General features: G+C 42.2%; 1 protein-coding gene across 11 annotated transcripts in view; it reads left to right on the forward strand.

The window, feature by feature from the left end:
• STARD13 (StAR related lipid transfer domain containing 13) overlaps window positions 1–15,682 on the forward strand; it is a 287,066-nt gene that overhangs the window by 251,635 nt on the left and 19,749 nt on the right. For all 11 annotated transcript variants that reach the window (XM_041487316.1, XM_041487313.1, XM_041487314.1 and 8 more), the window contains 4 exons: window positions 150–231; window positions 7,185–7,248; window positions 12,063–13,441; window positions 14,903–15,076. In XM_041487316.1, coding sequence (XP_041343250.1) covers window positions 150–231; window positions 7,185–7,248; window positions 12,063–13,441; window positions 14,903–15,076 — 1,699 coding nt within the window. The remainder of the gene's footprint in view (window positions 1–149; window positions 232–7,184; window positions 7,249–12,062; window positions 13,442–14,902; window positions 15,077–15,682) is intronic.

Here is a 15,682-nt window from a genome sequence, read left to right on the forward strand (position 1 = left end):
ACAGATACAGCTGGAAGGGAACCAGAGCTGAGTGAAATTGGTCATACTAGATTTCAGTGAGCAAGCACATGCAAAGCAATTTAGATGTAGACAATGTGTTTCCACTTGAGTAGCAAGTGGTCATCTTAATATTGTGTCTCCTTTTACAGACTCCCAGTTTCCCATTGACATTGCTGCAGTAAAGAAAGATCATGATTTTCTTGACAAGGACCTTGTAGAACCTCTTTGCAGGTAAATAACACTCCAAGTTTCTTTCCTGATAATTTAAAAGCATGAGATGATTTTTAAGTGTTGGCATAGCAGCAATTGAGGTGTGTGCTTGTCCAGGTGCATTAAGTGATGAGATCTATAATGCCACCATTCTGAGTTAATTTCTTTTACAGAAGATGCTGCAGTAGGAGACCCACTACACTCACAGAAACAATCACATAATTTGAGAAGACCCAAATCCAATGGATTTGAAACGGATGCTTTTTAATAACCAGCAGTAGTGCAAGCAAACCCTGAATAAATGAGAGTCACATTTGAGTTGCACATTAATAACTCTTATGGCTAAGTCCAGCAAAAAAGATGAAACTTCATTGCAGAGAATTCAGCAAGCCCTTTTCTCTGGCAGCAGGCACAGTTTTTATACTGATGTGATTCCCTTGGTACTGTCATTTGGCACCAGTAACAGAAGTGGGACCAGACCCAGTACTACAGACCCCCCAGCAGTACAGATGCTACAATTGATCAGTGCTGTGCCCCTCCCAGCGGTCCTGTGTTTGCTGTTTATCTTGCTTTTTATACTCTGTGATGAATATACCATACTGCATTGCTCAAGTCCTGTCCCCCAGGACTCAAAACACAGCAATTCTGTGGCAGTTTTGCAAAACCACATTGCAGAGACATTGTTCCCCTCTTCTTTCCCCTGTGCTCAGCTCAAGCTGGGCTCTGCTCCTCTCCTCTTCAAGTCAGGACAAAGGAGCATCTGGCCCTTAACCAAGCAGGCTTCATTACATGTTATGGAAACTTTCACAACACCAACAGCATAATTGGACAAGACTCTATTTCCCCTTCTGCAACTGTGGCTGAAGTCAGCAGAGATGGCTTTAGGAGATGCTGTTCCACATCATACTGTACATTGTAAGGATTAATGAGTTTGTGGTGGAGGAATGCAGAGAAGGTTTCTGAGAAGCACCAAAAATAGGGCTGGAAGAGACTTCATCTAGTCCACCTCTCCACCCCAGGCTATGCCCCCCTTCCTGGCAGATCCAGGTAGTTTCTGGGCATAGCTGTCAGATTGCTTTTCTAAAATTCCCCTGCTGCAAGCAAGACCTGTTGCTACTCATTCTGTCTATTGTGGCTATGGGGAACAGAATATTCTCTTTCTCTGTGTAATAGCCTTTGTGTCTGAAGGTAAACCAGTAGGAAAGACCTGGATTCTCCAGTGGTCTCTCTCACAGATGCCTGATCCACTGCTGTTCTGTGCTGCTTGCTGAGAGAGACTGCTGTGCCTGAGATGCACACACCTGAGATACCTCCTTCCCATACATATGTACATCCCCCTGCTTCAGTCTGGCATGATGGAAGACATATTTTGCTGTAGTTTGGGAACTGGAAAGTGATAGAGATAGGAGATTGAGATCTCTTCCCCTCTGCCCTTTACCACAAAATTGAAGGGCCATTAAAAATGCAAGAAAGATGTCTGCTCCTGCCCCTTTCTTGTGAGAGAAAACAGTGAGATATAGTCATTTCATAGCTCTGTGATTCTCCCTAATCATTCTTCTCTGGAGTAATTGGCAATGGTGTTGCTGCAGTCATGGTCACCAGCCAGCCAACACCTACACAGCTAAAAATGGGAACAGCTTATCTCTTGCTCTTCCAGCCTCTCTGTAGACTCACAGATACACCTACAGTTACACTATGCTGATATATTTATGAGGATTATTTTGCAAGCTGAGAAGCTAGAGACTTGGTTGGGTTGGGTTTTTTTTCTCTTTTATTAAAATATGAGGGTTTGGAAAATTAATTAGCAGCTAGATAGATGCACTCATGGGAAAAAATACTTTACATTAGCCTAAATCAAGGGACAATGATGAGACCTATAGAAAAAAAGCATAGACACAGATATTTCCACACTTTAAAGATAAATGGGTTTATTACTCTCTAACTACTTCTTCTGTAATTATTTTATTCAGAAGACAATACCTGTTTGCTTGAATTTTTGTTGGGAGTTTTAAAACACCTCAGATCTTAAAAAGGAATAGCTTCTCATAATATTAAAAATGCAAGTATTATGTACAGTTTATGTTTTCAGATTGCAGACATTTAACTGGGTGTAACTCAGCAGCTTCAAGCCCTTCACTGAAAGCGAGCCATAAAAAGCCATTGTACCAAATGCCAAGATTCAGATTCATCAGAAACAGTGAAGAGTGTCAGCTGCTGCCCTCAGTTCCAGCTTTGTTACTCTATGAGCTATCAAACCAGCATCTCCCAAGTTTTCCAGTGCAATGGAATACCTCACAGCTCAGCTGATCACTGTGGCCAGTTCTCTGCCCTTCCTTTGCTCTGCAATGGTGTTACTGCAAGGTGCATGCCAGTGTACCACATGAGAGCTGCAGGCTGTGATGCACTTTGAGGAAAGAGAAAGTCATAAAAGGCCGGTTATTGTTTCTGTGTGCAGATTCCCAGGTTGGCAGTCAAACTTCCATTCTTCTAACATTCAAAGCTGCCCTTAAAGCTGTGCGTGACCAAGCCATCACGCTGACTAATAGTGCATTCAGCACATAGTGCTGAACAAAACGGGCTTCTCATTTCTTTTTGGAAGATAATTTTGAAGCTGAAATGCCAGCATGGATAATCAGTTTGAGCAGTTTTAGCTCTGAATTGTAATAGCATAAACACTGAATTTCTCTGCTCTTGTGGGTTGAAATCAGACTCTCAATCTCATTTTATAATCAGTTTTCTTATGGCATTGAAGTATACCAGACAACGTGAGGCACAAATGAGGAGGAGCCTTTTTTAAGGCAGCTGGTAGTATTTTAGTCAGAAAGTCTAAGACTCCCTGTTGTAAAAGATTTCAGTGACCTTTTTGAGATATTCTAACATTCCTGCTGTTTACAACATAATTCGAAAATTTGGCAGAGTAAAAACCAAATTTGAGGCCTTTGGGTTAGAGGCGTATCTATCAAGAGATTCCACTCAGATTTTATTGAGTAATGAACAATAGAGAATTGCCAGGCAATCTGCAGGCAAACGCTGTCATCCTGCCAAAACAATAATTGAGCATGAAAATTTTATAGCTGTGTCACATCCAAAATAGCAGCAACCAACTCTGCTCTGGGAACTCTTGTGGCTGCTGTGATAAGAAGGTGAGAAGGAGAAGCCAAGCCATGTTGTACTTTTTGTATTCACGTAAATACAGTGACTAAGAACATGAAGAACAAGTATATAACAGCCTGATACAGTTTCCTAAACCAAGCTCTTAAAATTTGAGCTGTGCCAAGCAGTCTTTTTTTCCAGAGCATTTTATTTTTCCATAGCTGTTGTCTCTCAGACAGCTTGTAAACAAAGTGAAGGTTGCTGTATGGGATGGGACATCCTCTCACCAAAGTTCTGAAATGGTGGATGCATATCAATGGATGCAGTCATGCAGTCAGTACCATCTGCTAGGTTATCTTGCTCTAGGTGCTGTTGGGGGACAAGCCTGATTCTCCCCATGCAGGACACAAAGCCCTGCTCTGGAGGTGGCAGAATGGCTCCCACTGACTTCCAGGAGAGAGTATTCATCTCATGTGAGCCCGGAGCCTACAAGGTGACTCCCTCAGTAGCAGCCATGATACAAAGGCGATAGGACTGGAAAATAGTATATTCTCTTCATGCACAAAAATGGTGGAGCAGGGACATGCCAGTGCCAGCCTAGCACACCAGCCCTAATCGTGCTGGGAGGACTCTTATTCAGTGTTAAGACCTCAGTAAAGCCCAGCATCAAGAGCTTGATGTCCTCTTCCCAAAGCTGACAGCACAAGAAGAAGCCAGGCACGGACATGTGTACGTAGCACCTAAACTTGGTTAGGAATAACAATAAAACAAAGAAATAGTGTTGTGGTTCCCTCAGAGGGCCATTTACAGAACCACACAGCATGTTTTCCTGGTCAAAATCCATAAGAGAGGGCATTTGCTGATCTGCTGATGCAGAAGACACTGTACTTCCATGCTTGTCCTCCCCGTGATGCCTTTCCTTCATGGCTGGCCTGTAGCCCTGGCTGCATTCCAAAGCACCTGCTTGAAAGTAGCTGCAGAACAGGTCCAGGGATCCACCTGGAACTCAAACTCACTTCAGAGCTGTCTCCCTATTACTTAGATTGCTCCCTTGTACTTGGATTGCTCTTAAAGCAGGACAACAGGTCCCCCACAAGGTTTTCCAGCTGGCCTGAGCCTGCATAGCTACAAGCTTGCATTTGTTTGTAGACATTGCTCAATGCTGTAAAGAATGCAAAAGGAGGAGATTTCCTGCTTCTGAAGAATGTCTCTCATAAGAGTTAACAATTACAGCACTGGGATTCAGAGCCCTAAGGACTTGTGTCTGTGGCCATCTTAAGTCTCCTCAGAGAGCCCAGACTTCTCCATGGGTTGTCTGGACCAAGGTAACCTGCAGCTGAAGGCCAGGCTTGATACTCCAGGGGATCTAAAATAGCACCAAAAACATCTGCTTGGGCACCTGAAATCTTTGCTGGCTTTTTAAGAATTATTTAAAAATCTTAAGCCACCTTTGATGAGAAGAAATAAAATTAACATCACTGAAACGCTGTAATACATGTTTTCCAGTCTTTCCCTGACAACGCAGAAATTTCCAGATACACTTTCAAATGCCTCTCAGATTATTTGGGTTTTATATAGCCACCTCTCTTGTGTTTATTTAATGTGGTTTTCCCTGCCTTTTCTCAAGCCCAGACTTTGTGTTTTGTTAACAATACAAACAGGCATTCTTTTCCCATGTTTTTTAAGCAGTGGCATAAAAGTGCAGTGCTCCTCTCACTTCAGCTGGAACATTGGTGACAGCCTTTGTAGCCAGAAACTTCTGGGTTTTTTTTCTTTTCAAATGACTTGCTGAGGAGTTGACTGTCAGTCATCTGACAACTGTAAACTGATGAAAAAAAGCTTTCTGCCACAACTGGCACATCAACAAGGCGAGAGAAGCTGGAAAAGACTGATTTTGATTTGAGCTGTTAGTACCAGACAAACTCACAAATATGATCATTAGTTCTGTAATTTCACTGGCAAATCTTTCCACTGGAAGAGCCCCAAAAAACATAACAATGTTTTGCAGAGGGGTGAATTTAAAACCTGGGGTTAAACTCCCTGGCGCCCAGTAAAAAGTAGTTTTGGTTTTGGTGGAGCAAGTGTGGAAATGTAGCTAGACTTTTCCCTTCAGCACAGGCTAGCTGACAAAGAGGTGCAGGGACTCCAATATTAGCCAATATTCAGCACTAAGAAACTGTCCCCAGAGATAGAAGGCTGGGCTGGAGTCATTTGAAAATGTGCCTCTGCATACTTGGAATTGGTATCAATACACACATTTAAACATTTTGTGCTCGAATGAAGCACTGAACATTATTCAGCCCCAGGGCCCCAGGAAAATGCTACTTTGGGTTGAGAAATTCTGTGTTTGGGCAAAAGAGGAGTTTTGCAATAATAGATGTAATCCCAGAAGAAGATTTGTGGGCAGAAGGCTGCAGATATAGCTACACAGCCACAAACCCTGGAATTTATCTCAACATTGCTATCATGCATGCAGGGTGTGCTTGTGCATACATTAAACCCAAATTAATACCACGAGCACAGGACTTTTCTGATGCAGCATAACAGATTTATTGGCTTGAGCTAGGGAGGAATATTTGATCTATAAAAGAGCAGGTGATATTTTCAGAGGGATTTTTTTTTAAGGAAGATCCACATTTGGTGGGTCTGTTCTTTGTTAGTGGTGGCAATCTGAAAGGTATTCTAATATTGCAAGTTCTGCAGAGAAATATGTTAATGCCATAATCTTCTTATGTGAGAGATTATATTATTGATCTGATACTTTTTTCATGTGTCCTTGTAACTTATCACATGCATTTCAAATATTAAGGTCTGGAAATTGAAGGCCTCTCCCTGCAACCCAAAAGCAACAGAGACAGGTCTTGCTATAAAAACACAGGAGATGCAAGCAGCCAACAGAGGAGTTGTTGTGGGCCTGTGGCTGTGGGCATGTGGCTCTCTCACTCTGCCTCTCTTCATTTTGAAATTCAGTCCTAGATTTGGAAAATTTTCAAAGTCAAACATATTTAACTTTGAGCCTCTGCTTTTAGAATTTGGATGGTTTCATGGATCACGATCTTTATGTATAAATAAAACCAAATCAATTATCATTACCACAGGAGGTTCTCTATTGAAAGGGCATGTTTACTTGTCCTCTGGCTGTCCTTGCACATGAACACACACATGCACACACACACACACACACACACACACACATACACAGAGATTGTCATTTCAACTCACTGTCATCACAGGATAGCCTTGGATTTAAGGAGCAGAAGCCTTACAGAGACTCTGGTAACATTAGTATGAACATGGTCAAAAATAGCTAAAAATATTTATTTTAAAACGTTAGATTTTTTGTATGTTGGGTGCGTTAACCTGTGTGTAAGATACACAGATAGGAGAAAAGCTTTGGAGAAACTTTTAAGCAGCAGCTAGAAGTTCTTTATGTCAACTTTTTTAAAGAAGTGCCAACTGCCAGAAGTGAGGAACTGCAGCTGGTTTTTTGTTTGGTCTTTCACCAGTACTTTGAAATCCCTATTTTAGGCCAATTATGTTACAGTCATTTTTGATGCCTTTGCATAAGGCAACTCACCTCCTTCTCTTGTCATTTCCCCAGCTATCACAGGTGTTTGTTTATAGTTGTTTCTTGTGCTAAGTACAGAAATGTCTATGAATTAAAAAGCAATCTATCAAACCTGGCTGTCAAGTAAAGTGAAACTAAGGGTCCCTTTTCATGCAGTGGTCATGTAGCTGGAATAGATGACCAGTGTCCTTTCTGAAGCTGTTATATGTGGTTGGCACCCTACAATAAGATAAGAGAATATGTTTTGAACTTGCAAAAAGTCATGTCCTTTAGTCAGAGACTGCTAATCTTTTGAATTTGCTTTGCCCTGTAGACGGCTGAACACACTGAACAAGTGCGCCTCAATGAAACTCGATGTGAACTTCCAAAGAAAAAAGGTAAGGGAACTTCAGTAAATATACCCTGGTTTTTGTGACAAGACCACCCCAATTTAGCCTTTAATTCAATAATGCTCTTAAAAGTGAGTTATTTTACTTTGAACATGCATGTCAGCATTATCTGGTCGCATGTGAATTGCTGAATCTTGAAATTATAAATAGAATAGGAACTATGAGTAAATACTACGTGTGTTAGAAGGGCTCACACAGTACTTAAACTCTACATGTGTGCAATTAAAGTTAGCGGGTGAAAACTCATTAGACTGGCTTGTTTGTCAGTGCTATATGAGTACACAGTGGAAAATCCTGCTCAGAAAAAATGGAAGCTGCTCAGATGAAAACAACAGCTTTTCTTTGTTTCTTGTACTGACTTCTTCCCAGTTAAGAATATGCAAATAAACTCTGTCATCCTTACAAGCTTCTGTGTAACATGGGAATTATCTGAGCATAAAGGGTTTCAGTGAGGGCTGCAGAAACAGCCTGTTGATTTTGAGAGTTTTGTAACATGTCCAGCATTAACTGTTGAATGTTTGGTTTCCTGGTCACAAATTCCCCAAAGTCCTTGAGTGTTGTACAATGGTAGTTGTCAACTCTGAGAAATCTTGGTTCCTGTTTTTCCTTCCTAGAGTGTTTTCCTAGTGCTTTTTAAAAACTGACTCCACGAGCTGAATTTTTGATGTTTTTTGCAAATTCAGTCTCATCATACTCTATTCAGTGTTTGAGGGAACTTGAACAGAGGATGGTTTCAAAGTCCAGATATCCTGCTTTGGCACAGGAATATTTATTCCTTTGTGTAATAGCCTCTTTAGCTTCTATTTTGTCCATTCCCTGGAGCTGCAGGGACATCACTGCATCAGGGGTTTTTCTTGTCTTGGGTTTTATGTTGTGTTGAAAAGGGAGGATTTTTTTTGGTTACGTTTGTTTTTCATTAATTTTTTGCTGCCACTCCTCCCTGTTCTGAATGGACTGAAGTCCTCAGCAGCTCTCCTTGCAGATGACCACTAATTTGTGGTGGAAGAGACATGGCCCTAGTTAGTACTCTTTAAGAGGACAGAAACTAATTGGGTCCATACCTACACAAGGCCACGGAGAAGTTCAGCACAGAAAAATGTAGGCAAAGAGGAGTTGGAGGAGATTTTAGTCCACAGATACAGAGCAACTTAAAGTAGAAGAGAATGTGGGTGGGAGAAGAGGAGGAAGGAGAGCCTGCTGACAGTAGGAAATGTAAATGCAAGCATAAAAGCCAGAAACTGGGTCTGAAATTGATCACCAAACTAAATAAATCTTTGGCTGTGGATACTGCCTTCCTAATAGTCTCTATGGTGATCTGAACAATGAAATGCAAAATCAGCCTGCTTTGGAGCTTCAGCATAACAGGTATGCACAGGACTAGCACAGCTGCTTGAGTGATTGACCAAAATATGGCCAAGCAAGCTGCCAGGCAAGGCTCCTGTGAAAGACAGCTCAGCATGAGCGTTCCCTGCTGCCCACTCTCCCACCCAGACCATTCCCACCGTGGGCTGCTGTCTTCCCTTGGCTTCATCAAGATGCAAACAGAAATCCTCATGTATGTGTTGCAAATATGTCTGTAAGCGATTTGGACAGACAGAGATTAGCCTTTGGATTAACTGCCTTCTGCAGCTGTCGATTTATGAGAATTCCTGCCCCCAGCTGGAAAAATGTGGCAGAATTCCACTGCAAATAAATCCACTATTTGCCTTTTGTTAGCATCCCTCTGTATTTCAGGCAAGTACACCCTCAGTCAAAAAGCTGTACTATTTTAAATCAGCTGTGACAAATCTGTGAATCAAAACCTCTTTCTCTTTGGCAAATGTTACCAGTCAGTCCTCAAGAAACTTGCCCCTTCTCATCTTCCCAAACATAATGGTGTTAACTGGACTTTTGAATATGCTCCAAAGTGGTGCACTTGATTTCACCCCAGGTCAGTAGAAATATACAGTCACTGCTCCAAAATGTCTGCTCTGCCTGTGTCAGATGAATCATTGCTTGCAGACCTTCTCTTGATCCGCTGTCCCCCTAGCTGGTGACATGTGGGTGGGCTAAATGCTCTCAACATTTTTTTTTTGGACAGTTTTGTTTGTCAGGACACTCAGATATCTGACAAGAACAGTGGGTCATTCAGGATGTTCGTGGCTTCCAGAATTTCTATTGATTTCATCAAAAGAAAAGCACAGTCTGTCATAGGACTCATGGTGCAGCTGAATTTGTAGTGAGTCACCATGGCAGTATCTCAGCATCCAGATATTTCGTTTCATATTTGCCTGATTTTGCTTCTGATGAAACACAAGCGTGTTTCTTTATCAATTAAAAGAATTAAAAGAAACTAAGCCTTTATTTAATTGAGCTGCAAATTTTGACACTGAAAAGCTTCTGTATATTCTAAGTAATTCTTGGGCAGAATGTAATCCTGTCTTTGCTGTGGTTAGAGGCAAAACTTGTTTACTATCAATATCCATTTCTGTTCATCTCTGCTTTGTCAAAAAAAAAAAACAAAAAAAAACCCCAAAAAACACAACAAACCCAAAAAACCAAAACTCAAACAAACAAAACAAAAACATAAAAAAACCCCCACAAAATAAAAACCCCACCAAATTTTTATTTAAAGTATATTTACCACCGAATTTATTTTTATTTCTGTCTTCTGCTCTGTGCTCTCTTCTTGGTGTTTTTTGCAATGTCTCTACCACTTTGGCTACTTTAATCGATTCCAGCTTGTAGAAAATACAGGCTAAATCCTGTCAGCTCATACAGTAATGTCAGTGCAGCTACAGGGATTTGTGTCAGCCAAGAATCTTCTTTAAGGTCCCTTTGGCATATTGCAATGTAGAACAAATTTTAAAAATATGTTTATCCTGCTGGCTGGTGCCACCAACGCTTCAGCAGTGGTATGCTTTGTAGATATAATTACCACTACTAAATATTTAAAAGTACGTACCCTTGCGGTTTTTAAAATATCCACCTTGTGGCACTACTAAGACCACAATAAATAGATTCTTAAGTTCCTGAGGCTATGCAGTCCTTTGGTCCATATATGCATACAGCAAGCTGTGGAATTAAAACAAAGGTAGAACTGTCTGATGTGCCATTTCTTCCCTGCAGACAAAATGGCCAAAGCAGTATTTGCCTTTTCTAGCCCCTTTCCTCATGCTTCGCTAGGTGCCCAATTTTTCTCTTTACCAAGCCACAGAATGAGGGTCTCCATTCATTCCTGTAAACTCACAGGAGCACTGCACACCTCAGTGTTAACAAAAGAAAGATGAATGCCTAAATGCAAAATTTCACAGCTATATTTTATTTTATGGTTTGGACATGATCTAAAACATCTGGCTGACTTAGAGTGATAAACTGGCAAAAGTTTATGGCATCAGTGAGACCTAGCACGCTACTGATCCCAATCTCCAGCTTTTGAGGTTTAACGTTATTTAAGGTTTTGGGTGCTCTTGTAAAATTTGGTTTACATTTTTCAATTAGACAGGCCAGCAAAGATCAAGTCAAAGATTGGAGATAACTTTACCATCGAAACTTCACATAAAAATACTTCTAATAATAGACTTTTAAAATGAGAATTTTTCCAGTCCCGAAATAGTCTTTCTGGTTTAGCACCTCATTTTAGTCTGACAGCCTGTCATATTTTACTGCCTTCATACTGCTTCCAAGAATGTGAAGAGCTGTTTGAATGTCATGTAGGTGAAGTTAGTTTGTTCTGCTTTAAAACAAATGCACAAGAATAATGCAGTATAAGTCCAGTTCAAAGTCAGGCAAAGGATACTCATTAGCAACTGTGGGCTTCATGCTGAACAGGTATCTTTTTGTTTGGGCAAACAGATGAGAAAAATGTCATAGAGTGAGGTTTTTTATCTACATTTTTTTTCAAGGCACACATTCTGTGCATTGCAGAGTAGCTCCTGGAGCTACCTAAACATAAGCACAGCTCTGCACACCTGAGGCTGAGGGATGAGACCAGGAAGGGCTGTGGGATGCTGCTGCCTCGGGAGAAGCCAGAGACAGTGGGGCAGGCTTCAGGTCATCAAGTTTGGGGTGCCTCTACTGGTGACACAGTGAAGGCAGTGGTTGCCCACTGTAGGAAAGCTCACCTCAGCTGCAGGTGCTGCCCCATGCCAGCCTGAGCCTGGCTGCTCCTCCTGCCCACACCCCCATGGCTGCCTTCTCTGCTTTCCTTTGCCTGCACTCAGACACACCCTAAGCAATACTGCCAAATATTTTTTTTACTGTTCTTTTAAGCATCATGATTATTTATCTGTTGCTATATTCCTGAAACATAAATCTTGTTAGATGTATCTGGCCCGTGAAGTTTATAGATGTTTATTTAGTTCTCACTGCAAACCTACGTGCAGCACCAGATATTTGCTGTCTTGGATTTTTAAATAGCTCACATTGCTGTAGTACCAAGCTACTTCCCTGTCTTTACCATGTGTATCTTAACACCATTCCTGCAAATCAGGATTCCTTTACTTTGGCCTTTCAAAACATTTTTTTTTCCTAAACAGTCACTGTGAGCATCAGCCCTACACAATTCAGTGCACAGGCAGCCCATGGAAGCCAAGAGGTATCAGTGGGACTCCTAACATGGAGCAGGCTTTTATTCCTTTCTTGTTAAGATGTTTGCAGTCTTTACAATTAAATGAAAGAGTGTGTTATGAAAGGACTGACGACCAGCCTTCCACAAACTTGGCTCAGAGAGACTTTGTTGCCTGTTGCTCACCTGGAGCAGCCCAATCGCATTAATTCAAATAGCACACAATTTTAACATGTGCCACTTGCTTTTTTCCTAGAGTGAAGATTCAGATGAAGAAGATCTCTGTGCTATCAGTAATAAATGGACTTTCCAAAGAACGAGCAAACGATGGTCGCGGGTGGACGACATTGACGCTCTGCTTCACCGATCTGACAGACATGGCTCTTCTGGGGACATTAAAATGAAAAACACGACAAGCAGTGAGAGCGTCCTCACAGATCTGAGCGAACCTGAGCTCTCATCAATTCACAGCGAGAGCAGTGGGGGCAGTGACAACAGGAGCCAATCTGGCACCACCAGCGCTGCCAGGGAGGCCTGCGACTGCTCTGCCCATCATGATGTGGAAAGCACGCTGCTGCAGGACTCTGCTGCAATAAACACCGCCCCGTCCCCCAAGGACGGCCTGAAGAATGAAAATCCAACACGAGCCAGAGCGAAAACCTTTCTAAAACGCATGGAGACGCTAAAAGCAAAAGCTGTGCATGGAAAACTAAAAGGCTCGGGAAGAACAGGTCCTTTAGAGATCAGCGGACCGGTTCTTCAGTTTGAGCCAAAATCCTTGAAAGACATGCACTGTGTACAGATAGTCAATGGTGATCTCCAGAATTTGGGGCAAGATTCAGTCAAAAGAGGGCTTCCCTTTCCTGCCAAATCCAGCAGTGACAGCAGTCAGTCCGAAAATAGCAGCAGTGGGGTGAGCACGCCGTGTTTGAAGGAACGCAAGTGCCATGAAGCAAACAAGAGAGGTGGGATGTACCTGGAGGACGTGGATGTTCTGGCAGGAACGGCCTTACGGCAAGTGGTGGACCAAAACCTCAAAAATGAATTTCATTCCCAAGAGAACTTGGTTGTGCACATTCCCAAGGATCACAAACCAGGGACCTTCCCAAAGGCACTTTCTATCGAAAGCCTCTCACCTACAGACAACAGTAACAGTGTAAACTGGAGGACAGGGAGCATCTCTTTGGGAAAGCAGAACTGCTCTACTCCAAAGGAATCCGGACTGATGGCCTGCTGTCCTAAAGAGAGCAGAATTAGTATTTATGACAATGTGCCAGGTTCCCACTTGTATGCTAGTACTGGGGACCTCCTGGATATAGAGAAAGATGTCCTTTTTCCTCAGTTGGATGACATTTTGCAACATGTCAATGGACTGCAGGAGGTGGTAGATGGCTGGTCAAAGAAGGTGTTGCCAGGTCTGCCGGTTGGTGATGTGTCAGTCAGGGAATCCCCATCACTGCCTTTCCAGTCCCCTACACAGATCACTCTTGATTTTGAAGGAAACTCTGTGTCTGATGGCCGGACCACCCCGAGCGACATGGACAGAGATGGAACATCCCTGAATGAATCTGAAGCCACTGGTGTTAGGGACAGGAGGGACTCTGGGGTTGGAGCATCGCTCACAAGGCCAAGCAGGTAAGTAGCAAAATTTTGTATACAAATCCACGGACTGTAAAATACAATATAATGAAGCAGAGGTTCTCAGCTTGGCAGTCAGAAGGCACAGAGTACCATTACAGTAGTGTTCATCCTGTATGGAGATGGGGGCTTCCCAGGGAAAGGTGGGATTTTGAGGGAAGGGACATCCTGCTGTGGAGATTCCTACATGGAATCAATGCAGAATTGGTTTAATAGAGCAAACTAAGGCTTTTTTTATCCCTTGATCCATTGATTACATAGCAGGACCCTGTATATGTTGTAGGATGTATTTTTAATTTGGCTTCTAAGTTATGCACACAGGTCTTTATGAATCTGTAGCTCTATGCACTTCTTTAACGTACTGATCTGCTTTAAAAATGTGCCCCTTTGTGCTCAAAGAGAACTTTCCTATGCTGCCCCAGCCCCTGACATGGGTGGGATGAAATGATGGTGAATGACTGACTTCTTAATAAAGTGAAAAGTGGAATTTTGTTGATAGTTTACAGACCTGTTTAAAGTCAGAGTGATGAGTTCCTGTCAAGCCAAGTACCAATGGTCCTGGGCAAATGCCTTTGTGGGTCTAAACTGTTGCATGTAGGGTGGCTTTGTAAGTGCAAAAGCAGAAAGAACATACCTAGTATTTTCTGATAATACTGGTATCTTCTGATCTGCTGTCAGTCTTGTCACACCCTCACAGAGGACTCTGCCACGCCATGGTTTGCTGCTGCCTGTGCTTGCTCACCACCACCACAAAAGTGAAAGTGGACTGGAAGAAACTACTGAGTAAATGAGCAGTGCCAAAGTTTTTAGGATTTGAGTCAGAACTTGTATTTAGTAAAATAAGAAAATAAAATTAAGGTTGTTTTTTTTTTTTTTTCTGATTAATCCAGTGTACAGAGAAAGTGCATTGGAGTAAAAAGATGTGAATGGTTCATAGCTTGGTGGTTATAGCTCTAGCTAAGGAGACACAGGATTTAATCCTTTTTTGAAAAAGTCCTTCAACATTTAATAACAGAGCTGTTTGGAGAATCTCATGTCCAAATACCTCAGTGGTCAGGTCAGTCCCCTGGGAGATGAGGGACTAGGCATCAAACACCAGTTCTGAGTCAGGCAAAGAACATTAGTGTCTCTAAATCTCCCACATCCTGTTGGAAGTGTGTGGGCTAAAGACCATAGCAGGCAGCACTGCTTCCCCAGGTATATGGACAGGACCCACACCCACTTGTGAATCTAATGTTAAAACAACAAAACTTGGGCATTTCTGAAATTAAAGAGATTGACTAAATTGTTGTATTTATCTCCAAGGTACATTTCCTTTCAGTTGGCACACCGCAAGCCATCACACATGTGTGTGTTTATGTATGTTTTATACATTGCCCAGCCCTGTCTCACTGTACACCATCTTTTCTGCCCAACCAAAGCAGTTCTCTGATTTTTCTACCATTTCTTTTGCTAAAGGCAATTACGATGGCAGAGTTTCCAAATCTCTCATCGCCTGAGCCGCTCCATTGCATCGCTTCACATCAGCAACCAGTCAGCAGCCCAGCTGAATCTACTGCAAAAATTCTCTCTGCTTCGTCTCACTGCCATCATGGAAAAGTACTCCATGTCAAACAAACATGGCTGGACCTGGTGAGTACCCCTGGTAACTGGAAGGAGGCTTTTTAGAAGAAAATAGTTTCTCCTAATTCTGTTACTCTGCTGTTAAGTAAATGCAATTAGAAGGAACCATTGACTTCAAGTGTGGGATTTGAAAATGTCCCTTTTTATCCATTGCTGCCTCGTGGCTCGTTGGCAAAGTGAGAAATAGATCCTGGAAATCTGGCTTCATTCCTGTGCTCTAACAAAGAGGCAACCCTGGCCTTTTGAACAATGCTACAGTTCCAGAAAAATAAACAGGAATAGGAGAGAGTGACTATAAAGTAGGAAAAGTTTACAGTAAGTCCTACCCAGTATTCATTTGGTGATGCAAAAAGAAACAGCTGCTGCTTCATGTGTTTGATATTGCTTTCTTTGTGCTTTAAAAGAAGGGTTAGAATAGTTATGGGACTTTTCTCTAGAAATGAAAGATGCAGGCTTTGGCCTAGGCCTGGACCTGTGTTAGAGGGAGCTTGCAGCCCTGGCAGCTGTTACAGCTACCTGGTCACTCAGGGAGTGGAGGGAAGCGCACTTGGATGTGAAAGCTCACTATGTGGCTCCTTCTCTAGCAACTGGCTACAGAAACCTGTGTGTTTCATG

The sequence above is a fragment of the Pyrgilauda ruficollis genome, unplaced genomic scaffold (assembly GCF_017590135.1).
Source record: "Pyrgilauda ruficollis isolate IOZ18807 unplaced genomic scaffold, ASM1759013v1 scaffold8, whole genome shotgun sequence".
NCBI lineage: Eukaryota > Metazoa > Chordata > Aves > Passeriformes > Passeridae > Pyrgilauda > Pyrgilauda ruficollis.